Consider the following 25297-nt stretch of genomic DNA (forward strand, 5'->3'; position numbering starts at 1 on the left):
AGCTGTGATGCCGTAGCTATGCCGCTGTAGCACCCTTGGTGTAGATATTGCCTAAGACAGGACCAAATCCACTGCTGCTGGTGCAAATGGGGGATTAATCATTACTTCTGTTCACTGCATTCCAAGATGAGGTTCTAAGCTGGAAGGGGAGTGTGTTTGCTTAATGATATATTTAGACATGCTGTACTGCTCATCTGTTCTGGGTGCTATAAAGCACTGTTGCTCATGATTTGGAGCATTCTAAGGATCGCTAGTCAATATTGTCCAGAGAGCTCACAAAAGTCCTCTGTATGGTACCCAAAAGAGGCATGCAGAGGGGCACTTCCAGACTTAATGTAAATGCACATCAGCTGCATGCGCAACAGAATGATTCACTCCACTGTTCTCTAGTTCACTCTGTGAGCATGTCTGTGCTTACTGTTTTATTGTCGTTTGTTTTGGTGTACCCAGAACCTCAGGGTTTTTTTGAACAAGCTTATTCCTTTATCAGTTGTTCCTTTACTGGAAAATGATTGTATTTCTGTAGGTGTATTGATTTGGAACTTGGAAAGTGATTTAACAGGACTGTCCCTTTATTCATTTAAGTGGGTTTCAGCATTAAAATCACTTTGGTTGTGTTTCTATGTCCTTGTATTGGTAATGTTTCTTTTTACTAGTCTTTCAAAACAAGTACCTTGAGTGCATCTGTTGTTGCATAGAACTTTCTCAGAATTCATTTCTCCTTTTCTCATTTAGGCAGTTTCTGATGGTGGCAGTGATTCTCAGATACTGGATCTCTCCAATCGCTTCTATACTCTGATACCTCATGACTTTGGGATGAAGAAACCACCTCTCTTAAATAACCTAGAACATATCCAGGTATTAATGAAACTTATGATATTTATTGTGGAAAGCAGCTCTGGCACCTGATATTCAAATGTAGAAGGTTTGCATTTTGTTAAGTGTGAATGAGGAAACACCTTCTAGGAAGTTAACTAGGTCAACTTAAAAGTGACCATTGCTTCATCGTTTCGGACAGAACAGTTCGCAATCCTATTTGACACTGCAAGGCTGTGACTTATAGTGTAGTTTTGTGTTTAAGTATGTAGGCTTCTTTCTATGCTGTTTAAGTTGGCTTAGCTGTTACCCAGAAATGTCTGAAGAATTGTCCCCTGTGCTTTGCATAGCAAAGGCTGAACTAGCTCTTAATCATCACTTCACAGGCTTTGTGGCTTATATACAGCTACAGAGATTCTGGGCCAAATTCCTCCTCAGTATAAGTTGGGATAACTTTAGGTTTTCAGGCTTGAAAATGCTAGCCTGACTCCCGCTCATACTCTGTTGCATATCTTTGCCAAAGGATCTACTGATGTAAAGTTTTAAAGTAGCAAAACTGAATGGAAAGGGGAAAAATGAGGGGATTTGTTTTTAGCTTTGTGAAAGCGGAGAAAAAGGTCAAGCAGGTCTTAATGTAGGTTCTACACAATCCTCATGGATACTGAGCTGCTTTTGACATCACAGCCCGGGATCCACTTCTCTGAGAAATTGCTTCTCTCTCCATGACCCTCTGCAGAAGATGAATGAAGTCTGCCAGTTTGCTTGAGCTCTCTGTTCTGGAGTTTAAACTCTCCATAGCTGGCAGCAGAACAGGAGAGGGCAGCTGAAATCTGCACCCTCCTTTGGAGCCTGGGATGGTTTGCTTAAAGAGAAGTGTCAGATCTGTTTGCCCAGCTGCTGTATTGATTTTATAATGGGGATAGGTGGGTTTTTGTTAACAGGAATGTTCTATAGATAGCTTTATTGATGCGAGCCACTCAAGTGTTGTGGCCGTGGTGCACAGACATTTATAAATATCTCGGCATTAACATGCTCATAGCAACTGCAGGACAAGGTTTTAAGGCTGTAAAGACTTTCCTATGGGAAGAAAAATAATCTCTTCAAATTATCCAGGCCAAAGTGCAGATGTTAGACAACCTGCTTGATATTGAGGTCGCTTACAGCCTTCTCAGAGGTGGAAATGAAGATGGGGATAAAGACCCAATTGACATCAACTACGAAAAGCTCAAAACTAACATTAAGGTAAATGAAATAGAATAGTAGACTGTGGTCAGTGACTGTGAATATGAACTTGGCATCCATTCGTATGGAGTATAACAAATGAATAAGGCACTGCTGGTAAACTAAAAATACAGCTTTCCACTTTAGCAGGGAACAAATCATGCCCATATTGAGCTCCCAGTATACTATTATATATGCCTGTATTCACTCCACCATTTGTACAAAAATAGTCTCTTAATTCTAATGCCCTGTTTGTGTTCCTGAAGGGTGGAATGGGGGAAAGCCCATATATCCCGGTCTCTCCAAAGCCTCCTATAACAGTTTCAAGTATCAGAGGGGTAGCCGTGTTAGTCTGGTTCTGTAAAAGCAGCAAAGAATCCTGTGGCACCTTATAGACTAACAGACGTTTTGCAGCATGAGCTTTCGTGGGTGAATACCCACTTCTTCAGATGCAAGTCTTCTTGCATCTGAAGAAGTGGGTATTCACCCACGAAAGCTCATGCTGCAAAACGTCTGTTAGTCTATAAGGTGCCACAGGATTCTTTGCTGCTTTTACAATAACAGTTTGTCACCCTTCAACTCACACAGAGATGATTCTTTGATTTTGGCCAAAAAACAACTCATGATGCCCAAGGCAGGTCTGTCCTAGTGATAAATAAGAGATCTAATGGGGGGAGCTACCAACTGCAGGATGAATGTTTCAGTCCCCAAAATGACCTAACTGGATCACATTAATCTGCATTTTTAAAAGAAACCATTTGTGTTCTGCTCTTTCCTCCCAGGTTATTGATAAAGATTCAGAAGAAGCCAAGATCATAAAGCAGTATGTGAAGAATACACATGCCTCTACCCACAATGCATATGATCTAAAAGTTGTGGATGTAAGTTTTGAAGGGGTGGGGAGTTCGGTGTGTAAAATTGGTTTATACACCTTTGCTTTCTTCAGTGTCTCTTTTGTGTGTTGAATAACTACTGAGCTTCTGTTACAGAAAGTACTTGTTACATGACTGAATACAATAAAATCTCAAGGCAAGGAGCTGGGGAGGAATTTGCAAATCTGAGTTTTAAGACATTTCTTGCTGTCAAGATGTTTTTATTTTCATTTGTCTCTTAATAAATCCAGGGGGAAAAATCACTTTGGCCTAAGAGAAACCTGGAAAATTTCAACCTCAACGGAGAATTATTCAGAAAGTTGTGAGCAAGTAAAAATTAGAGGGGGGGTGAGGAACAGAGGTGGTGCTAGCCCACCCAGAGCCCTACAAAGGAATATTTTGGTGCCCCTTTTCCCCCAACACATACTAAAAAAGCAAATGGGGGCCCCCTTGAGTCTGCTTATGCCTAGCTCCAGCACTTAGGGGAAATAACTTATAATGAAATGTCCTGGTGTAACCTTTGCTATAGATAACTGGCAGCTGGAGTTAGATTATGACAGTATGAAGTTTGCTTCTCTTAGTATGTTAACTTTCCTAGCACAGATTAACCCATTTTCGAGATCAGACCATCTTGCCATGCACCAATTAACTATGAGATTTTTGTTTTCCTTTCTCCCTCTTTAAAATGATAAAGATCTTCAAGATTGAACGTGAAGGAGAAAATCAGCGTTACAAACCGTTCAGACAGCTTCATAATCGCCAGCTGCTCTGGCATGGCTCCCGCGCTACCAACTTTGCTGGCATCTTCTCACAGGGTCTCCGAATAGCTCCACCTGAAGCTCCTGTGGTATGTTAAATGCTACTTGTTAAACGAGTGTGTAACAGGTTGGACTCACCCCTGCGGCGCCTCCTGCTGGTGACTCTGGGAATTAGCTCTGTTCCAGCGTTCAGAGCGCCCTCTGCAGGCTGGTGATCCGCCTGTCTTCTGGCCCCCGTGTCCCTCCCTGGACCCGGTGCCCTTTTACATGGGGTGCTGCCCCCTAGCAGTAACCCCTTTCTCTTAGGGTCTCCCCTCCTCAGGGAACCCTCACCCTCTATCCCCACCTTGCCTCAGTATTTGGCTACTGCCAGTCATTGTCTAGCCCCACACTCTGGGGCCGACTGCAGTATCAGCCTACTCATCACTGGCAAGGAGGGTTTGGACCTGCTGCCTTGGCCTACCCCTGGGCTGCCCTCTGCAACCCCCAGTACCTGTTGGCCCACTGCTAGGCCGCAGCCTGGGGCTTTCTAGGCTGGAGCTCCCCAGCTCCTCAGCCTTCCCCAGCCCTGCTTCACTCAGGTATCCGGTCTCCAGCTCCTAAGCAGCCAGGCCCATCTCTCTCTATAGCCAGAGAGAGACTGTCTGTGCTTCTGGCTTCCCTGGCCTTTTTATAAGGCCTGTGGCTCAGTTTGGGGCGTGGCCTCAGCTGCAGCCACTTCCCCAATCAGCCCAGGCTAGAGCAGCAGCTCTCAAGCCCTGCCAGGCCATTTTTAAACCCCTCAGGGCAGGAGCAAGGGTTCACCCTGCTACAGAGTGCATAAAAATAATTGTTGTGCCACTCATCATGTTCCTCTTGATACCTTTTTCCCCCTCCGTCCATCTGGTCTCCTGTGGCCGCTTTTGGTAAGAGCCTAAAGAAGAGAATGTCTAGATAAGGAGGGGCCAGATGACCTTTGTGAACACGTAATGCTATTCAAGCTGTCCAGAAAGAATGGTTGCTGAGCAACATGTCTATGAGTTTGCCAATAAGTTACACCTCAGACAGTGCTTGGGGGTTGTTTTGTAGCATTACTCTTCTAGTTAATACAGAGAGAATTCCAGGCAGATGGTTTCAACATCAACTTGGTCTTTGAAGCTGGGATTTTATTTTGATAACCTTTTTCCTTTCCCACCCCCAGACTGGTTACATGTTCGGTAAAGGTATCTATTTTGCGGACATGGTGTCCAAGAGTGCCAACTACTGTCACACATCTCAGACTGACCCAATAGGCTTAATCTTACTGGGAGAGGTTGCCCTTGGAAACATGTAAGTAACTTGTATGTTGTTAACTGGCTCAGAGTTGTAGAAGGTAGCACCTAAGCCTCAAACCTCTTCATCCAAGTGACAATGAGAAGCTGTTGCAGTTTGCTTGGAAATCATTAAAAGCTTTCTTAAATCAGGACAATTTTGGAAACTCCTGAAATAAGTGAATAATTTGAGTAAAAATTGTGCTGCAGTTAGAGAATATTGCCTTAAAAAGAAACAGCATTAATAGTAATAACTATAAAAAGGAAGGAGAAACCACAGCATAGTATATAAAATAACTTCATAGTAATGTAACTAAATGTCTTTTATTTTTCACTAAGAAAGTTTTTTTTTAAACTCCTCCAGAAATGTTCTTCTTTCTACTTTCTAGGCATGAGCTAAAGAATGCTTCCCACATAACTAAGTTGCCCAAAGGAAAACACAGTGTCAAAGGTAAAGCTTAGTTGAGAAATTATCAGGGTGACGATAACTGTAACAATCTTTGCTGCTTCATCCCATGACAGCTTTTGCTTCGTGAAAAGAATAGTCTAGTCTTGTGCTATGGCTGTATCTTTAAAAAGGATTGGATAACGTTACCTTCAATAATGTATTTATGTATTTTCATGTGGGGAGGGGGAGGGACTCTTGTTTCATGCTTCATAGTGTGTTAGCTGGCTGTTTTAAGGTTCAGGCAGGAATTTTTCCCCAAGTGTAGCACTGAACAATAAAGTAGGTGTGTTTGGGGGCTTTGTACTTGCCTCTGAAGTATCTGGTATTGGGCATTGCTGGAGGTAGGATATTACTTGATAAACCAATAGTGTAAAGGATTTTGAATAACACTTTCAAAATGTCTTTAATATTCAGGGAATAAATAGCTGTTTTTGTCTGTTGCTGATAAAAGCTGGAATTGGAACGATTGCTGTTCTTACAATGCTACTAAAAAAAAAAAAGTTCCTGTTTTCTGGGGGATTTGTAGAGGGAATTAATAATTTTTGAGAATTATCTGCCCAGAGTTGGGGGAATAGTACCATTTGACAAATGCCCCTGATTAAACAAAGGGCATCACATTGATCTGAAAAGCATCTTTGATCTTTAAGATATAAACTCTAGTAAAGATCTGACTTAAGTATCCATTTAGGTATACAGTACATTAGGCCCCAAATTAACTGTATGTCAAGGAGGGGCTTATACAGGAGAACAGGAATTAGTTCATTATTTTAATTTCATTTAAATTTTACAGTTTAAATGTACTCTGTATTGGGAATGGTGTGAGAGAACTGGAAAGTGAATATAGTCTGTACATTGTCAGTGTCACTTTTAAGATCTCTTGGGATATAAATCTGTAGCTTACAGCAGTGGTTCTCAAACAGGGCTCTGGGGCCCCCTGGAGGGCCGTGAGCAGGTTTCAGGGGGACCACCAAGTATGGCCAGCGTTAGACTCACTAGGGCCCGGGGCAGAAAGCCAAAGTCCTGCCACATGGGACTGCAGCCCGAGGCACTGAAGCCCATCACCCAGGGCTGAAGCCAAAGCCTGAGCAGTTTAGCTTCGTAGTGTCCCGTGGTGTGGGGCCTCAGGCAGTTGCCCTGCTTGCTACCCCTAATGCTGGCCCTAGCTATTATATGCAGAAAAACAATTATTGTGGCACAGCTGGGCCATGGAGTTTTTATAGCTGGGGAGGAGGTTTGCTCAGAAAGAAAAAGGTCGAGAATCGCTGGCTTATAGTACAAGTGAAGCTGTGCTGAAGTGCTTGATTTCCAGTGGATGTAAATGGGAACTGGATAAGATCCCTCTGACTTCAGTGCAAGCAGAAATGGGCTCTTAATGCGCATGGGTAATCTGGCAATTGTACACAGTTTCATTTGAAGAAATAAGAAAATTTAAACTTCACGCCAGAGAGACTGGACATACCATAGGATTCCCCAAATGTCTTTTATGACCAGCCATTGTGAGTAGGGGGATGGTGTTTGTAATGGTCTGTAAAGTATCGTACACATCTATTGCACTGTATAAATGACTGTAACACTGTCATTAGTGAGAATTTTTCTAATACTATGCGAACAAGATTTTGCCTACATTCCAGACTTATAATTAACACTGTCTTTCTCTTTCATAGGTTTGGGCAAAACTGCACCTGATCCTTCAGCCACTATCAGTCTAGATGGTGTAGATATTCCTTTAGGGAATGGGATTCCATCTGGAGTTAGCGACACCTGTCTTCTATATAATGAGTATCCTTTACTATCATTCCACTTTAACTGGACAGCATTTCTCTGTATTATAACATGCAGAATTATTAGCAAGCACCATTACAGTAGAGGGAGTTTACATACAGAAGCCTTTTCTTTTAGATATTTTATGGAGTGGTTAGTAAGCTACAATTTGCAGAGTCCCTCTAACAATTTTAGAATAATGTTTAAAGAAACTGTCATTATCAACCCTGCATAAAAAGAAATAGTACACATGGTGAGTAGTTATGTTACCTACAGTACTTTGCACTTCTGTAGCACTTTCAAAGTTCTTTGTAAACAATTTAAACTTCACAGCACTTGAGGGGGGGAATTAGGCTTTTACTGTTTCTAGATGGATGGATAAACAGAGACCTAGAATTCATTTGTCCGCACTCATGGTATGTCAGTGATGGAACCAGGGATAGCACCTGTGTGTCTTGATTCCCAAATAGGTGATCTAACCACTAGATACACTTCCTCCCATCCTACTAAGCAAATAACTTTTTAAATTAACAATCTCTAGACCTGTCAAGAACTCAGCTGACTGCTCTTGGGTAAAGCTGCCTATCTTAAGAGCTGGCAACAGGGAGCATGTGGCAGCTTTGGCTTTTAATATCACTCCTTAGTTTAGTTGACAACTTAGTTCAGTTGACTGAAATGGAGTCAACTAATGTGCTACTCATTCGGCTTGTCACTTTTAGTTTTAATCAACATCAGACTTAGTGAGAATATGTTTAATCTAGTTTTAGGGCAGGTCTACACTACAGCCTAAGTCAATATAACTTACGTTGCTCAGGGGTGTGAAAAAGTGCACCCCCCCTTCCCCCAGCAATACCAGTTTTGTACTGTCCATACCAGCGGGAGATACTCTCCTGCCAACGTAGCTTCCACTTCTCGACAAGGGTGAAGTAATTACACCAACAGGAGAGCACCTCCCATCGGCATAGCACGTCTTCACCAGACGTGTTGCGCTGTGGTGTAGACTTGCCCTTAGGAGTCATCCTCTTAGAAGTTGGTTTGTAGCATTAAAAGTTGAAAAAATGAACAGACAAGGTGAACTGCCTTATTTTTCTAATGAAACTTAGTAGCATAATAACTATGATGCAGGCAGTCTCGGTCCATTTCAGTAATGCCAACAATTGCACTGTTTTTCATTTTCAATCCCCCTGTGAGGCTAGCAAGTATTCTCTATTTTTATAGGTGGGGAACTGAGACAGGTTAAATGGCTTCACACTGGAAAATAGTAAGAGAGATATGATTAATATTCAGGAATTCCTGATCCTTAGTCTCATGTTCAGACCACACCTTTTTCTTTGTCCCTGATATTTGGACTGAGCGTGTGACTTGGTGCCATGAGGTCCTGGCAGACAAGAATGGCATTGCATAAACATAATCTTCAGCAAACGTGGTCCCTGGTCCAAGTCAGTCAGTTTGTCTCTTGAGATTCCCATCACACTTTCTTTAGTGCTGCTCCTGTCTGGTAACTCTCCCTATTCCTGATTTTGGATCAAAGCTCTGAAGTAAGCAGGTTACAGGACAGACTCTGATTCAAAGAGGGGAATAAGGTTGTGTGGGGTCAGGAAATCAGGTGTGTCTAATTTTGGTGTTCAGTTCTGCTTTTCTGAGTTCATGATTCAGTTTAGGCTGCAGCTGATTTTCCTATAGTATGTGCAGAGTCTAGCACTTTTCCTTTTGTTTGTATTGTCAGAATTTTATAGAACACAGACTTCTATTTAACACATTGCAAACTAAAAAGGAAACAAAATGTGTGTGTGTGTGTGGGGGGGGGGGGGAAATGTTCTAATACTTAAACAGAAATACAGGCATGTACCTTGAATTTGACATCATGAGCTTGCTTTTACATTCAGATCTGGACAAGACTCAAACACTGTTGAAGTCCAAGTTATGTTTATATTGTTGTTTTATAGTAGCTGTTCCTTAACTCCCTGTTTCCTTCTCAGATATATTGTCTATGATGTTGCTCAGGTAAATCTGAAGTACCTGCTGAAACTGAAGTTCAACTATAAGACATCACTCTGGTGAACCCTATTTAGAAGCCCTGTTAACGAGTTATGATGTAGTTACATTCTAGTGCTGACTTCTGACGTGCTTATGCATTGACTTCCCTTATCAAGGTATCAAAGAGCTAAGATGCAGAAGAGGTTACTAAATCCAGATTTAGTAAATCACTTTAGTAAGAGGTTTTTATATAAATATGTGGCAGTACATGGAACTGAATTCTGATGAGAATGAATACCTGGTTTTGTTTTAAACCACTTCTTATTTTTGGGCTATCAAGTGTGTCTTTGAATTGATGATAGACCCCCCCACCCAAAAAAAGGAAGGGGATTTTAGCCAAATGGAGTTGGAGAGGAAAAGGAATTTATGAATGTTTACAAATAGATGCGATATTTAAAAATAAGTTGCCCACTTGTTTAAAATATCCTCTTCCAGTTTTGATTTTGAATAAATGTTAAACATGCATTTATTTTGAGGTAAAAATAAAAGCTAATTTCATACTAACAACTTTTATTTTTATGTTGCAAAATGATTGAATTGCTTTGTTAAATTGTTTCAATGTATTCTTTTGTAATGCTTTTAAACACGCCATGTCTCTCTAAATATAAACACTGAACATTAAAACCTGTGGACACATCTCACAATCATGTTGGAATGAAAACTTGGACTGCCCATTGAGATTTTTTTCCCCATGAACAGTCAGTGGTGGTAGTAGTAAGCAGTTTCTGATTAAACCAAGGCCTAATGTGGCAACTGTCCATGGAAAGCACCAACACGTGTTGCTATGTTTTTTTCAGTGTTGGCCTCAACAAACCTCCTTAAATACCATTTTTTCATGTGATGTAGGGGGTGTGAAGGTCGTTCCTGTAGACTGGTGTTCTTCTGATCCACAGAACCAATGTGTTGCATGGGTACAGCAGGCTTCGCTTGCCCTGACCTATGCTGAAATGCAAGTTCAGTCTCCATGGCCAATTTTGTCCTTGACCACTCTTGATAGACTGTCAACGGAAGGTGCCATTAGTTCTAAATATAGTAGTCTTTTGTGATGTGGGTATTTCTCTTGAATCCAGAGAGAGACCAACTCACTTCCCACAGACCACAAAACAACCTGGGATGTTTTTAAATGTATTTAAATGTTCCTTACCTAATGTCCTGAGCTATCCATTTCTACATTGTTTTGATAGATGCAGTGTAAAACATGGAGTAAATAACTAATAACCCTGCTTTTGTGACTCATTCACAAACTACACATGTTGAGGGCTAAAATACATACATTTTAAATGGGCTGAATCTCAACAGAGGAAAGTCCAAATTCAGAGCATCGTTCTAATATGTATATCATAATGCCTGCAGCCACAGAAATGAGAAAATGTTTGATTTTTAGAGTATGAACCAGATTTTTACATAATTAAGTTGGTGAGACTGCAATTAGTGTTCTAAGAACAGTGGCAGTTGCTAATGCAACAAGCAAGGCAAACTATCAATTGCTGCCTCTGAATTACTGGGTTTCAGTGCACAATGGTTCTGAGTAGAATTTAAAATTGGATTGTCCACTGGGATTTTCAACTGCTTGCTGCTGGGAGATTTTTTTTTCTGAAGTGTCCCATTGGGTTTGTTGCATTCCAGTCATTAGATACTTGTACTTTCTAAAACGTGGGGTGTCCCACTGCCTTTGAAAGAGGAGTTTCAAGGCTGAAGGCTGCCTACATGGCTACTTCTGCTGCAGCTGGGAGTGAATGAATAAGGGGAATGAAGAGCCAATAGAGGGAATATTGAGAGCTGCTGTTGCTCTGTGGGAAAGAAACGCCGAAGGAGCAGGTAAGTGATGTGACATAAGAGCCAATGGTACTGGAGGAGCAGAGTAGCTGGTACTGCAGGATTTTTTTTTGAGAGAGAGAAGGTGAGGAGAGTGGCCCCTGATTGGTTGCTCCTTTCAGAAAAGGAGGGGGGGGGAACAGTGCAGGTACATGAGGAACTGGGAAGCCAAGACCTTCCTCTGGGTGTAGCAGCAGCCTCTTCCCCCTCCCAGGGTAAGAGGAGAATTGCAAAGAGTTAAGGGAATAGGGGGAAAACTGATTCATTGGGGGTGGGGAGAAGAGAGATTGACACAACACAGGAGTGTCCTTTAGTGTAAGTCTTTGTTGGAGATTTCATTGGACTGAAGCCTGCTATTACAGACTGGAATTTGAGTTTAAAATTAATTCTCCAGAGCATTTCCTGTTTAATAATTGAAGACTTACAGCGTATTCCAACTATCATAAGCTTGAACACAGTGTATTTTACCTTGCAACTTCCTATAGGTCAAATCAAATGAACCGAACCCCTGAACATTGGTATGTTTCTGTTCTGAATAATTGGCTTTGTGGGGTTTCATGTTGACTGTCTTGACTCCATGCTAAAGTTGCTCAGTTCACAAGTTTAAAAAAAAAAAATTCCTAAACCTTAGCCTTGCATACCCAACCTGGAATCCGAAAATTGTCATGATTTTTGGGCTCATATCACCATCAGTGATAAAAGCTCTGTGCCTGATTTCTCTCCAGGTTCCTTTTACTCCCAGAGCAATGTGAAGGGCCTTAATGTGGGTATACATGTAATTATATTGCCAGCGTGGCATAAGAGTGCCTTAGTGTAAGTGATAAGCAGCCCTTCTTTGATGGTGTGAACCAGAGTGAGTCACTTTCCTGTAACTGTATTGACTCTGCAGGACTAACATGAGAGGAAAAACATAGACCTATTTTGTCACTAAAATACCAGATAAGATTTGGAATACACCTCTACCCCGATACAACACGACCTGATATAACACGAATTTGGATATAACATGGTAAAGCAGCGCTGGGGGGAGGCGGGTCTGCATACTCCGGCGGATCAAAGCAAGTTCGATATAACGCGGTTTCACCTATAACACGGTAAGATTTTTTTGGCTCCCGAGGACAGCGTTATATCGGGGTAGAGGTGTATATGCAGGGAACAGACTTGTTGAGTAAGTATAGGGCAGCACTTGACCATAATACTCTCAAAGAAGGAATATTAGAGTTAAATAAGGTGGTTTTTCGGAGGGTTAAGGAGTTTAGATCAAAATAGGAATGATTCCAGTTGAAATGTGCTGGGAAGAAATTATGTAAGTGTTAACAAATGAAGAATTTTCTGAATTAGGAGAACTACAGCAGAAGCCATTTAATACAAATAAATACCAGATTTATTCTTATGGTAGTGCTAGGAGGCCCAGGTCATTGAACAATGCCTCGCTTAAACACATGGTAAGAGTCTCTGCCTTTAAGAGTTTATAATCTAAATGGACAAGGCAGAAAGGGAAATATGTCCCTTTTACAAATGGAAACTAGACTGCAGAGGGTAAGTGACTTGCCCACATTCCCATGGGAAGTTTCCGGCTGAGAGTGGACTAGAACCCAGCTCTCAAGTGCCAGGCTAATACCTTAACCACACCTCCATCCTTCCCCTTTAAACCACTTTAGTACTAAAGCCTGTGAACAAAGAGTTTCTTTTAAAAAAAAAAAATCACTGTTCACATACATGAAAGGAAAAATACTGTGAGACTAGGCGACCTCCAACTCTGGCTTGTTATATTTCTTTTCTATATCTTGCATCCCTTCTGCTATGTCTTTGACTATAAAGAATGATGTTTCCACTGTGATGAACTACATCTGGGTTCTCAAACTTCATTGCACCGTGACCCCCCCTCCTGACAACAAAAATTACTGTATGACCCCAGGAGGGGGGTGACTGAAGCCTGAGCCTACCCAAGCCCCACTGCCCCGGCAACCCAATTAAAAGGGGTTCATGACTCACTTTGGGGTTCTGACCCACACTTTGAGAACCCCCTACATACATCTGGCCAGCAGCAAGCTTGGGTTTCTACCTTTGAACAAGTACCGAGCTACCTCCCAAAAAGTATTTCCATTTCATTCATACACTGGCATCTAGAAGACTGGTCAGAGTGTGTGGCTAAAATAACATTGCTATGGCAGTTTTCCTGCAGGCTGCTCTAATCTAAAAGCATGGAAAACCCATTTCACCCAAAGCCTGACCCTGCAATGTGCCAATATCACTGAAATCTATGAAACACAGAGGTTACTCTGCTTTTTGCAGGATTGGCCCCTGAAACATGTTTTTTGCATTAGAAGTTTTGGGCACAAAGTTCAATATTTCCACTGTTTTAGGAGTAAGAAAAGGGAAAGTTAGGTCTGCTCAGCTGTCTTCCCCACTCGTAAAATAACAAGATTAAAATATAAAAATTAAGCTCTAACTATAAAGACATGATTTGCTATTTTTGTCCTGACGTTTTTTGTTTTGTTTTTTGTCTACCTTCATGCACTGTAGTAAAAAATTTACTGTCAGGCTATTTTTTTCTTGGCTTTATAAAGCATCTGTTACCATAGTTTCTAGGTGGCATAAGCATAACACCAACTAAGAGCTAGATTTCATACCCTGTGCTTGTTTTAGTTGCTATTCTGAGTAGCAGAACTATAGTTAGACAGAACAATGCCAAGCCACTTTGTATCTCAATTGTGGAGGAAAAAGAGACCCTATGAAAACAAGAAGAAGCTAAAGTACAGAGACAGTGGTTCATCCTGATAATTTAGGAGGGGGGAATTCTACAGTGTGGGGTCTTCTACCAAGAATTCAGTGCTTACAGACAACTAGCTGCAATGTTTGTGTTAACTGCAGGCACTTGAGGGAGAGGCAATCAGAGATACTTGTCCCTAGTTCATTCAGAGCTTTTAAGATCAGGGTCCAACACCTTGAAGTACATCTGGAATTGGATCAGGTGCCACTAAAAAGTGTGGAGCACTGGTCTTATCTATCCCAATTTTGAGGCAGGATGCTGAATGATGAACTGGCTTCAGTTACTGTGTGGCGGTTACATTCATTTCTACTGAGAAAATGGTGCAGTAGTGCTAGAGGTGGCAAGCCTCTCCAGGAAAAGAGCATGGTCTGCTGGCTAGTCACAAATGAAACAAGGTATTTCTAGCCTCTGTTGAATGGCCCAGAACAGTGGTGAATACAGCAGGATAAAGAGCTTGCACTAGAATACCATCAAGAGTGCTGTTACTGACCAGAGAGCATTCAGTTCCTGACATGAAGTATGTTCCTCCTCCTATCATCACCTTCTTCCCAAGCGTAAGTGTTGAGCTAATTTTCTTCATCCCCTGGGAAATAGCATCATTTGCACTATATACAAAAGAGATACTTTGTAGAAACACTTTGGTAATAGTGAAATACAGTGATTTACATTATCTCAGTATCTTGCATACTGAGTTGAAAAATAGGAGTGATGAGTGGGCTCTGGGGGACTTCAGGATGATGCTTAGGCCATTAAGTTCAATAACCTGTTATGACCCTTTAGAGCCTCTTAAAGGAACGAGCAAAGCCAATTTAGAGAATCTCCATCTGTATAAGGTAGGTGGTCAGCAACATCTAATGATAGACTGGTAGGCTGCTAGTACTGTGGACATCTGTTTTTCAGTATAATGTGTGTCTCAGTACAAATGGAGCCATTGCCATGCCAGAAAGCTTGAATCTCAGATCTTCATTCAGGTTTTCCCCTTTCCTCTCCATGATCACACATGGTACCATTTGAATGTAAGCTATTGGCATTTTTAAATGCTATAAAAGGACATGCACAATCAAATAAAATGAATAGCTCAGGCGTGGGGCCTAAGAACTGCGATCATCAGATGCCAGCAGAAACTGCACCTGACCTGATTGATAGTATTTTTCTGTATATGTAGCATTTTGTAGAAAATACCATGTATACAAGAAATGAAAAGGCGTAAAATGCTTGAATGCACTGGTATAGTAGCTTTCTTGAAAGGCCAAAAGGTAAAAACTTGTTAATGCTGGAATCTAAATTATAAAATAGTTATTCTTTACTCTTGTGACACGCTGTGTAAAAGGGATGTGTTTTACAAAATCTGTAACAGCAGCAACTGCAGCTGAAGTAATGGAACATTAAAGAAATGTTCAACTGATTTGTAGCTTGTGATCTAATAACTTAAAGATGACCTGCAAAGGGGGATGTGGAAGCTCTGGAAGTGTCTTTTAAAAAGGGGTTTTAATCGTACTTCCTTTTTTTAATATTATAAATTAAGGTCCTAACAACAGTTGCAGACCATTTGGCTGTGTCTATGGTAGACTTTTCCCCCTAAAATTTCCCTCCAGTCTAGCTCCAGTGGGGGCTGGCAACTGCTGGTGTCTTTGCCACCATGTTTTCTAATGCTGTGGGTCTAGATGACACACTGATATAAATACCGGTGGCTGCCAGTACCTCTCCTATGCTAGAGCTCTCACCATTACAGCTGCAATGGAGGGGAAATTTTAGGCAAAATCTGTTATAGAGGTCTATGAAGATTAGTGAACTAGTCAAATATCTTAGGAGCCAAGAGATTGTTTTACAATTAAGGGGAAAGAATTTTTAATAGTTTTAAAATTTTCAGATTTTGCCTACTTAGCATTTGAAGAAAGTCTTTGTTAAAGACTCAATGTGACAGACTTAACAGAGGCCATCCCAGCAAGTCCTCCATCAAAACCAGAGTTGGCATGCTGATATTTCTAAGATGGCAAAGTGGGGGTGGGGGACCCTTCTTTATAAAAGAGAGGAGCAAAAACAAATTACAGGTTACCTTTTAAAATGTCGATTGGAATGTGCAAGTCCGTGCCTTCATTTTAAAAGAAGAGATATGGCACTTTTAGTTGCCTTGTAATTGTCTCCTAAGGGGGCTGGATGTTGTTCATAAACAAACATTATTTCCTCTACCTGCAATAGCAGGGAATATCATGCACAGGTGGCCAATCTGTGTGTGCCTTTACACTTAGTGCTAGCACCAATGTCCCTGTCAAACAAATTACTAGTGACTTTTTTTCCACTCCTGGGAATACAAATTCCTACGTCCATGAAAAATTTTGCCAGAAGTCAAGCTAAATTTTTATATTGGAAACTGCCAAGTGAATGACTTCTTCACTTAAGGCGGGCTATCAGTTGCAACTTAGAATTATGTTTCAACTGAAGTTTTTTCAAGATATTTCATTGTCATTAATCAAACATCTTATCTGTGTGAAGCAGTCAGACACGCTGCCACAATTTTAGCTGTCAACTTTTGGGTACAAAATCTAAGCCCCCATAGCATCTTTCAAAGAAAATTAACAGTACCAAAAAAAGAAAAGAAAAGGAAATTGAAGAAAAGTAGCTAAGAGCATAACTTAGCCCACACAGCCTAGGAAATCCTGCATTTAAAGTATACCGTTTATAGAATCCATTTTGCTTAGAAATTACATGTTTTACCAAACAGGGAACAATCTCATATTCCACACTTAATATAATAAGGAGGGGAAATGGTGAGGTATGGACAGTTTCAGCCTTAATTCTGAATTTCTTTGGTTCTAGGACAACATAAGGTATGTCTACACAGCTAGAAGCAGACCACTTGGCTTCAGAGTCTGCGCCTGAACGTTTACACAGCTATTTTTAACACTGTTGTGTGAGCCTGAGTCTGTAGACCCAGAGTCTGTGATTCACCACTACGGGCTGTCTCTCACTGCACAGACTAACCCACAGTCTAAAATCAAAGACTCTTGGTATCCTAAACAAGCAAACATCCATGCAGTGCTTGTCCTATAACGTCTAGGCCTGCAGAGCTTTGTGAACCTAAACTCAACATCTAATAGTGAAAATATTCTTACAACAAATCAAAAGAAACTGAACAGTATTTTGAATCAAAATATTGCTTCTGTTTGACCACTGATTTCTATATTCTGCTCAAGGTGATTCATTTGATGGAAAGTATTGTCTGCAGTAATAACCAGTGTAACTATAATGATCAGATGTTCTCTATTGATGATATATTTGATGAAAACACTTTATAAAACAATGCAGTTAAGCTAACCATCCCCATTTGTATCTCCAGCTGCAATCACTTTGTTTCATACTGTGCAATGTGGAATGCTTGTGCTGATACATCTCCATCTGGAAGATAAAGGGAAGAATGGCTGTTAAATAGCTCCCTTTTTAGATAAGCAATATTGTTTCTGAAATGTTAGATGGAGACTGGATGCTAAGTTTCAGACTATCATGTCTGTCCTGCTGTTTATTCTGCTCAACTAAACTGCATTTAAGCACACAGTTTGTTGGGAAAAAACCACCTATCTCCTTTCCAAAATACAGATCACAGTAGTTACTCTTACATACTGCAGAATTCTTCATAATTTTAGCTATTTAAGCCTCACATATAAAGGATCCAAATGTGTGAAATTAGGCAAGCAGTATGAATCCACCTTTTTTTGAGTGAGGTTCCCTACTGTATTCCACTGAGGGATATGCACATGCACCCGGAGCCAGAGCTTTTCAAAGCAGTATTTCAAAGCTCGTCAGTCTGCGCATGCACCCTTGCACTGCCATGTGGTTTCGCCCAAGGTGATAAAGAGCAGGGCAGACAAGACCATGTCTCCAGTTCCTTCTCACCACCACATGGCCCGCGTCAGAGCTTCTGCTGGCCTCTTGCCCTTGGTGATGCATTTTCCAAACTTTATAGAAAAACTGCTTTTACTCTTGTTCATAGTTAAGATTTTGTTTTTACAGTAATTTTCTAGTTCCTAGAAGTTTTATAGGATTGATTGGGGATGCCGCTTTGGCAGTTTTGGGGCCAAACAATTCCCTCCCACCCACTCCCCTTCCAGCACCAGGATCTGGGTACTGGATTATGCCAAAGATGTCAGGATTCAAAGTCTGTGCTTCCTGCCCTTGCATGTTTCCCATCAGCAACAAGCTCCAGCACTGTACTGTTTAGGGGAAGCCCACACTGCATCCAGGTGCAGTATCTGCCTCTTCTTCCCTGCTCCTACATGGGAAAGCCGAGCTCTTTGCCTCAAAAAGCACCTCATGGAGGTTACCATGGTGCCGCAATCAGATCCTGGCAGGGGAACACCCACCCTGTACATCGGCCTGAACAATCTCAGAGCACTCCCCCTACCATGGAGCCTCTGTCCAGCTCCGTTGGTACCAGTGCTATGGATCCCACAGTAAGTCTTCCTCCAAATCCAAGAAGAATGCAGCAGCATCCATGAGTTCTGGCCACGGAGGAGCAATGTATTCCAAGGCTTACAAGAGCAATAAGAGGCTGCTTATCTGTTCACTGGGTCCACCAGTCCTGGTTCTGGAACCATGTACCCGTCCTGCTTCAGCTCCACTGGCATCCTATGAATTGTTGGTCCAGAGACACATCCCTTTACCAGTTCTGGTCCCAGCCAGAGACTGGGTATCACTAACTTTGGGAAGACTCGGCAGTGCTCCCGGACCTCACAAAACTGCCCTGGAAAGAGTGAGGTCTCAGTGTGTTCTGGTGCGCCCAGCTGCTGGGAGGGCCCCCTCTCCCACATTAGATCTACTATCTGTTGGCCATAGCCCTTTAATACATCCCCTTCTGACGGCTCCATCGGCACCACAGTTTATGCAGATTCCAGTTTTTCTAAGTCTGAGGATTCGGCTGTTTGACATGGTCTGCCACTTCCGTTCCGGTGGGTTCCGGTGGCACGGTGGCAGTTCCCTCTTATCTCAGCCAAGGAGCCACTGGTAGCCAGTTCCTTGGACACTGACACAACGGGATCAACCACGATGGCCATACTGGAGCTTATGGCCTCACTATTTTGGCACGGGAGGACTCTCCTGTTTCGCCACCCAATCCTTTGTTGAGTAGACACTTGGAATCGGGGATAGGCAGTGCCAATGGACCTGGGGAGATTCCCTATGTTGGCCCTAGACGTGGCTGTGCCATCAACATCCTCTCACCTCACCTGATGACTATTGTCGGTTTCAAGAGCTACTAGGCAGGATAGCCAATGCTCTTGAGATACCCCTAGAAGTGCAGGACAGTCAGCACCCCTTACTAGACATTCTGCACACAGGGATAAGGGCAAGCAGAGTCCTCTGGATGAGGCTGAGAGTGGACCCTAGAGCAGGAGTTCTCAAACTTTAGGTTGGGACCCAAAAATGAGTCACAACCCCATTTCAATGGGGCCCCCATTAGACTTACTGGGAGGCAGGGCTGAAGCCCAAGTTCCACTCTCACGCAGGGTGGTGGGGCTCAGGATCTGGCTCTGCTCCCCCTGGGTCATGTAGCAATTTTGTTGTCAGATGGGGGGTCATGGCGCAATGAAGTTTGAGAACCGCTGTACTAGGTGGGCCATTAGACTAGCGCAGTAGGGCCACTTATCTTCTAAAAACTAAATTGATTCGACTGCCCTGCAGTGCCCGGTAGTAGAGGCGGACAGCGTCACTTGACAGCCTCATGTCAACGGGGCAAATAAGCTGGGGGGGGGGAACAGTTTGGAGAGGAGGGAGAGAGCCTTATTTGCAAAACTAGGGAATAAATAGGAGGGATGCTCAGAACAGGACCGTGGCTCTTTAGCGATAACAGTATGAAAAGCGGCGGCTCCCGTCCCCCTAAATTCAGGGTGCCCAGCTCCAAGGCAGCCTCCCTCTACAATAAAACAGCGTGGCTGGGGGGGACAGACCCTAGCAAAGTGTTGAGCGGGAAGGTGCTTACCAATAACAAGGCGCAGAGGAGTCCTGTAGCAGAGCCCTGCAGCTGCAGTGACGCGCTCGGGCTGAGAGCGGTGCACCGCCCGCTGCCTGCAAGCAGGAGACGCCGGGGCTGCTGTAGCCGGCTCCGCTGCTCCCCGAGCCCAACCCTCTTGTCTCGCCCGCGCGCCGCCGCCTCCGCCGCTGCAGCAGCAGCCCCGCGGCGCGAGCGCTCCTCGCAGCTTTCGAGCAGCCCGGGCCGGCAGCGCCGCCTCGCGCACGGCCCAGACCCCTCCCCACAATGCACCGCGAGAGGCAGCCTTTGAAAAAGCGGCGCGGCTCGTTCAAGATGGCGGAGCTGGATCAGCTGCCCGACGAGAGTGAGTAGCGACCCGCGCCCGCTCCCCGCCCGGCCCGGCGGCCCCCGGCCCCGCCCCGCGGGGCACCGCCGCTCCGGGGCTCAGCCCGCCCCCGCCTGGCCGCCGCCCCCGGGCCGGGCCCGGCTGCTGCGGGCGCTGCGCGGGGCCGGAGCCCGAGTCTCCTCCTCTTCCTCTGGAACCGGCCCGGCCCCCCCGGTCCCGCCACCCCCTGCCCCGTGCGGGCGGGAGAGGCCGCCCAAGGAGCGAGGCAGGGCGACCCCCGGGTTCCCGCCCCTCTCCTCCGGCGGGCGGGGCCCTGCACCCCGAGTTCGGGCGCAGCCTGACAGGCCGGGGCCACGGCCGCACCCGGGCCACGGACGGGCCGCACCCGGGCCAGGGCGCTGCCTGTCAACAGATAGGGACGCGCCGTGCAGCTGCGAGCGCCGATACTGCCCCTGGGCACGGGAAGCTGCTCCTGGACGGGGGTGCTCAGCGCCTGGGGCAGGAGCGCTGCACTGGGGGGATGGGACTCGGCCCAGGCAGAAGGGGGAGCACTTTGCACGGGGTGGGGGGGCACAATGAGTGCACTGCATTGAACGGACCATTGCTGTGCCCTGTATCTTGGGAGGTACTAATAGTGCACTTGGGGAGTGGGGGACACAAGGAAGTGTACTGCCACTAGGGAGGCTTGTGAGTGGGACATAATGACATGCATATTGTACGGGGGGGGCACTACAATGACCCAGGGAGATGGCGGGGAGCGGGGCGGACGGCAAAGACACACATACACTAAACGCTGTCTGACAGAGGCACCGGAGAAATGGGGGTCATGGAGACATGTAAACTGCATCAAGGCCATGCCAAGAACGGGGATACATACATGCTGGACAGTGACACACACTGCATGTGGGGACAGATGTGAACTAAACATAGTAGATGGGGATATGAAGGCACACATGCTTACACTATATACAAAGACACAGACATGCACTGTATATGTGGATACAAATGAACATACAGAGAGGTTGATACATATGCTGTACGCTGCCTGAGACTTGCTGCATGTGAGGTAATACCACATAAGGTGTGTGAGGTAGTATCTCTTGTATTGGTAAGAAGAGCTCTGTTACTCTGAAGAAGAGCGCTTTGTTAGCCTGAAAGCCAGGGGCGGCTCTAGGTATTTTGCCGCCCCAAGCAGGGCAGGCAGGCTGCCTTCGGCAGCTTGCCTGCGGGAGGTCCCCGGTCCCGCGGATTCAGCAGCACGCCTGCGGGAGGTCCGCCGAAGCCGTGGGACCAGCAGACCCTCCGCAGGCATGCCGCCGAAGGCAACCTGCCTGCCACCCTCGCGGTGACCGGCAGAGCGCCCCCCGTGGCTTTCCGCCCCAGGCACGTGCTTGGCGTGCTGGTGCCTGGAGCCGCCCCTGCTGAAAGCTTGTCTCACCAACAAAGGTAAGCGATATTACCTCCCCCCATATTGTGTCTCTATATCCTGGGACCAATGTGGTTACAACACCACTGCGTATACAGATTGTGGTCAAACAAAACTATAGGTACAGACAAATAGAGATGTATGCTCATTCATAAGAGTTGTGCAAACTATATACATACAGACATGCATACCCATACATATCAGAGGCCTAGCCGTGTTAGTCTGGATCTGTAAAAGCAGCAAAGAGTTCTGTGGCACCTTATAGACTAACAAACGTATTGGAGCATGGGCTTTCATGGGTGAATACCCACTTCGTCGAATGCATCCAACGAAGTGGGTATTCACCCACGAAAGCTCATGCTCCAATACGTTTGTTAGTCTATAAGGTGCTACAGAACTCTTTGCTGTTTATACTATACATAGATATACAAATAGACACTGAAGAAAGGAAGCAGGAAGGCACAGAAAAATGGTAGGGCTAATTGAAAAGGCACAAGAGTTTATTCTATAAAACATGTAAGTCTCTGCAAGATGTATCCATTAAAAAGGAGCATATGATAAAGCATGCAATTGAAACTAGGAGGGCTATTTGAGAATTTGAAGCACAAATCAAAGATATAAACAAGAAATTCTTCAAGTATCTCAGAAGCAGAAAGGCAGTGGGAGGATAGAGATTGCAAAGAAGCATTTGGACAACAGGCTGACAGATTAAGTCGGTGTAGAGAAGTGCAGGAAATGTACATCAGAAATAACCATTTGAGCTACTTGTACACACTAGTGGATTCTAAATTAACTGTAACAATGCAAGGGATGATCCTAAATGGTTTCATTTAGAACAGCCTGATGAAAACTGATGCACAGTGATGCTCAACTAAATAAGCAAAAATTTAGATTGGATTAAAACAAGGACAGAGCAATGGTTTTCAACCTTTTCCCTATGGGAACCCTTTCTTACAACAGAAAAAGTTTGGGACCCTCATCCCAGTTAGCCAGAAGAAAAGGAAGGTGTTCATGACCTCCAGCTTGAGAACCCATGGGATAGAAAACAATATAATACAACCGTAGAAATCTATGGCCTCACCTTCAATACATTGTTTTCCTATCTGACAAGATACAGCTTATGCAAGGTTACTACAGCCAGTCAGGAATGGAACCCCTGTCTCCAACATGGCAAACCTCAGTCATATCTACGGCCTGGTCTACACTAGGCGTTTAAATCGGTTTTAGGAGCCTAAAACCGATTTAACGCCACAGCCGTCCACACTAGGAGGCACCTTATATCGATTTTAATGGCTCTTTAAATCGGTTTCTGTACTCCTGCCCGACGAGAGGAGTAGCGCTAATATCGGTATTAACATATCGGAATAGGGTTAGTGTGGCCGCAATCGACGGTATTGGCCTCCGGGAGCTATCCCACAGTGCACCACTGACCGCTCTGGACAGCATTCTCAACTCGGATGCACTGGCCAGGTAGACAGGAAAAGCCCCGCGAACTTTTGAAATTCATTTCCTGCTTCGACAGCGTGGAGAGCTCATCATCACAGGTGACCACGCACAGCTCATCAGCACAGTTAACAATGCAGTCTCCTGAGAATCGAAAAAGAGCCCCAGCATGGACCGCTCGGGAGGTAATGGATCTGATCGCTATATGGGGAGAGGATTCAGTGCTAACAGAACTGCGTTCCAAAAGACGAAATGAAAAAGTATTTGAAAGAATTTCTAAGGCTATGACGGATAAAGGCCACAGCAGGGACTCCGTGCAGTGCAGAGTGAAAGTTAAGGAGCTCAGACAAGCCTACCAGAAAACCAAAGAAGCAAACGGAAGGTCCGGGGCAGGTCGAAAAACATGCCGCTTCTATGATGACCTGCATGCAATTTTAGGGGGCTGCGCCACAAGTACCCCACCCCTGACCGTGGATTCCGAGGTGGGGGTTGTAATCTCTGCCATGTCAGACGGGGAAGATGAAGAGGAAGAAGAAGAGGAAGACCTCGCAGAGAGCACACTGAACTCCGGGACCCCAGCAGCCAGGAGCTTTTTATCACCCTGACGGAATTACCCTGCTCCCAGCCCTCACAAGCAACTATTCCAGAGAATGACGCCATGGAAGGGAGCTCTGGTGAGTGTACCTTTGCAAATAGCAAACAGTGTTTTTTAAGCAAGCCTTTTTTAATGATTGATTTGCCCTGAGGACTTGGGACGCATTCGCAGACAGTATAGTTACTTAGAAAAGTTTGTTAACATGTCCGGGGATTGAGAGGAAATCCTCCAGGGACATCTCGATGAAGCGCTCCTGTAGGTACTCCAGAAGCCTTTGCAGAAGGTTTCTGGGCAAGGCATCCTTGTTCCGCCCACCATGGTAGGACACTTTACCATGCCATGCATGTAGCAAGTAATCAGGTATCATTGCGTGGCAAAGCATAGCGGCGTATGGTCCCGGTGACTGCTGGCATTCAAGAAGCATCCGCTCTTTATCTTGTTCTGTTATCCTCAGCAAAGTGATATCGTTCAGGATAACCTGGTTAGAAATCAGGAATTTAAGTAAGGGGGGTGGCCATTTTTCTACTGGGTTCGTGGAATGCAGCAGCTTAAAAAAAACACTTTCCTGCACGTAGCGAAGCGGGGGGAGGGGAGGAGTGAAATGCCGATGATCTTTTCTGTTTGGTCATCGGCGAGGCGATCTTCCCCAAGCTACCGGACAAGCAGTGGGTGGGGGGGAGGGGGAAGGTTGTTGATTAGCAGGGAGCTAGCGTGGTATTAGCCATGCGTTGGGGGGGAGGGGTAAATCACTGAGACAGTGGCTTACCATGGCCGCATGCAAGCTGAATCCTGATGCCTGGACCTGTGTCTGAGATCTGTAACCCAAGAGCTGCAAGCAGGCACTATTAAGATGAAAAATGCGACCTTGTAGGGAAATCACATGTGCTATGTAAGGTGAATAGTGCTTTTCACTGTGAAAGAGTATAACCATTGTTCTGTAAAATGTATCTTTCTAAATATTTATCTCCCTCATGCAGCTGCAAATTTTTCAAGCGTCCCTCCTCCATCCCAAAGGCTAGCACAGATAAGGCGGAGGAAAAAGAAGACGCGAGATGAGATGTTCTCGGATATTATGGAAGTTACACGCAATGAAAGAGGTCATCTGAATGAGTGGAAGGACGTGGTTTCAAATTACAGGAAAGAGGCCAGTGAACGTGAGGACAGGAGGGACAACCGAGATGAGAGGTGGCGGCAGGAAAAATCAGCGGTTGCGGCAGGAAGATCAGCGGTGGCGGGATGCAACTCTGGGGCTGCTGCGTGATCAAACTGACATGCTCCGGCGTCTTGTGGAGCTTCAGGAACGGCAGCAGGATCACAGAGTGCCGCTGCAGCCCCTGTATAACCACCCTCCCCCCTCACCATGTTCCTTAGCCTCCTCACCCAGACGTGTAAGAACGCGTGGGGGGAGGCTCCGTGCACCCGCCCACTCCACGTGGACAGCCCAACCAGAAGGATGTCGTTACTCTGAATTTTTTTTTTAATGGCCTTCTCCATCCCTCCTTTCCTCCTCCCAAAGCACACCCTTACTTCTCTCCCTCTTTTTATAATGAATCAATAAAGAATTCATGCTTTTTAAATGAGAGTGACTTTATTTGCATAAGTAAGCTGTACTCGAAGGGGGAGGGGGAGTTGCTTACAGGGACTGAGTCAATCAAGGGGGTTGGGTGTTCATCAACAAACACAGCAGTCACACTGTACCCTGGCCATTGATGAAGCTCGTTTTCAAAGCTTCTCT

At 44.6% G+C, this 25297-nt stretch overlaps 2 protein-coding genes across 4 annotated transcripts in view; both read left to right on the forward strand.

Annotated features, from left to right (window-relative positions):
* PARP1 (poly(ADP-ribose) polymerase 1) overlaps nt 1–10425 on the forward strand; it is a 62044-nt gene extending 51619 nt beyond the window's left edge. Inside the window, exons 16-23 of the mRNA XM_045011437.1 lie at nt 736–858; nt 1930–2058; nt 2820–2918; nt 3604–3756; nt 4848–4975; nt 5346–5407; nt 7069–7183; nt 9145–10425. Of these exons, the coding sequence (XP_044867372.1) occupies nt 736–858; nt 1930–2058; nt 2820–2918; nt 3604–3756; nt 4848–4975; nt 5346–5407; nt 7069–7183; nt 9145–9226 (891 nt within the window). The 3' untranslated portion in view covers nt 9227–10425. The remainder of the gene's footprint in view (nt 1–735; nt 859–1929; nt 2059–2819; nt 2919–3603; nt 3757–4847; nt 4976–5345; nt 5408–7068; nt 7184–9144) is intronic.
* A 9610-nt stretch (nt 10426–20035) lies between these two features.
* The window catches only part of LIN9 (lin-9 DREAM MuvB core complex component), a 67810-nt gene continuing 62548 nt past the window's right edge, over nt 20036–25297 (forward strand). For 2 of the 3 annotated variants that reach the window (XM_045008542.1, XR_006577706.1), the window contains exon 1: nt 20036–20116. In XM_045008542.1, the coding sequence (XP_044864477.1) occupies nt 20038–20116 (79 nt within the window). In that variant the 5' untranslated portion in view covers nt 20036–20037. The remainder of the gene's footprint in view (nt 20117–25297) is intronic. The other variant, XM_045008543.1, reaches the window with a different exon arrangement.

The sequence above is a fragment of the Mauremys mutica genome, chromosome 3 (genome assembly GCF_020497125.1).
Source record: "Mauremys mutica isolate MM-2020 ecotype Southern chromosome 3, ASM2049712v1, whole genome shotgun sequence".
Classification (NCBI taxonomy): Eukaryota; Metazoa; Chordata; order Testudines; family Geoemydidae; genus Mauremys; species Mauremys mutica.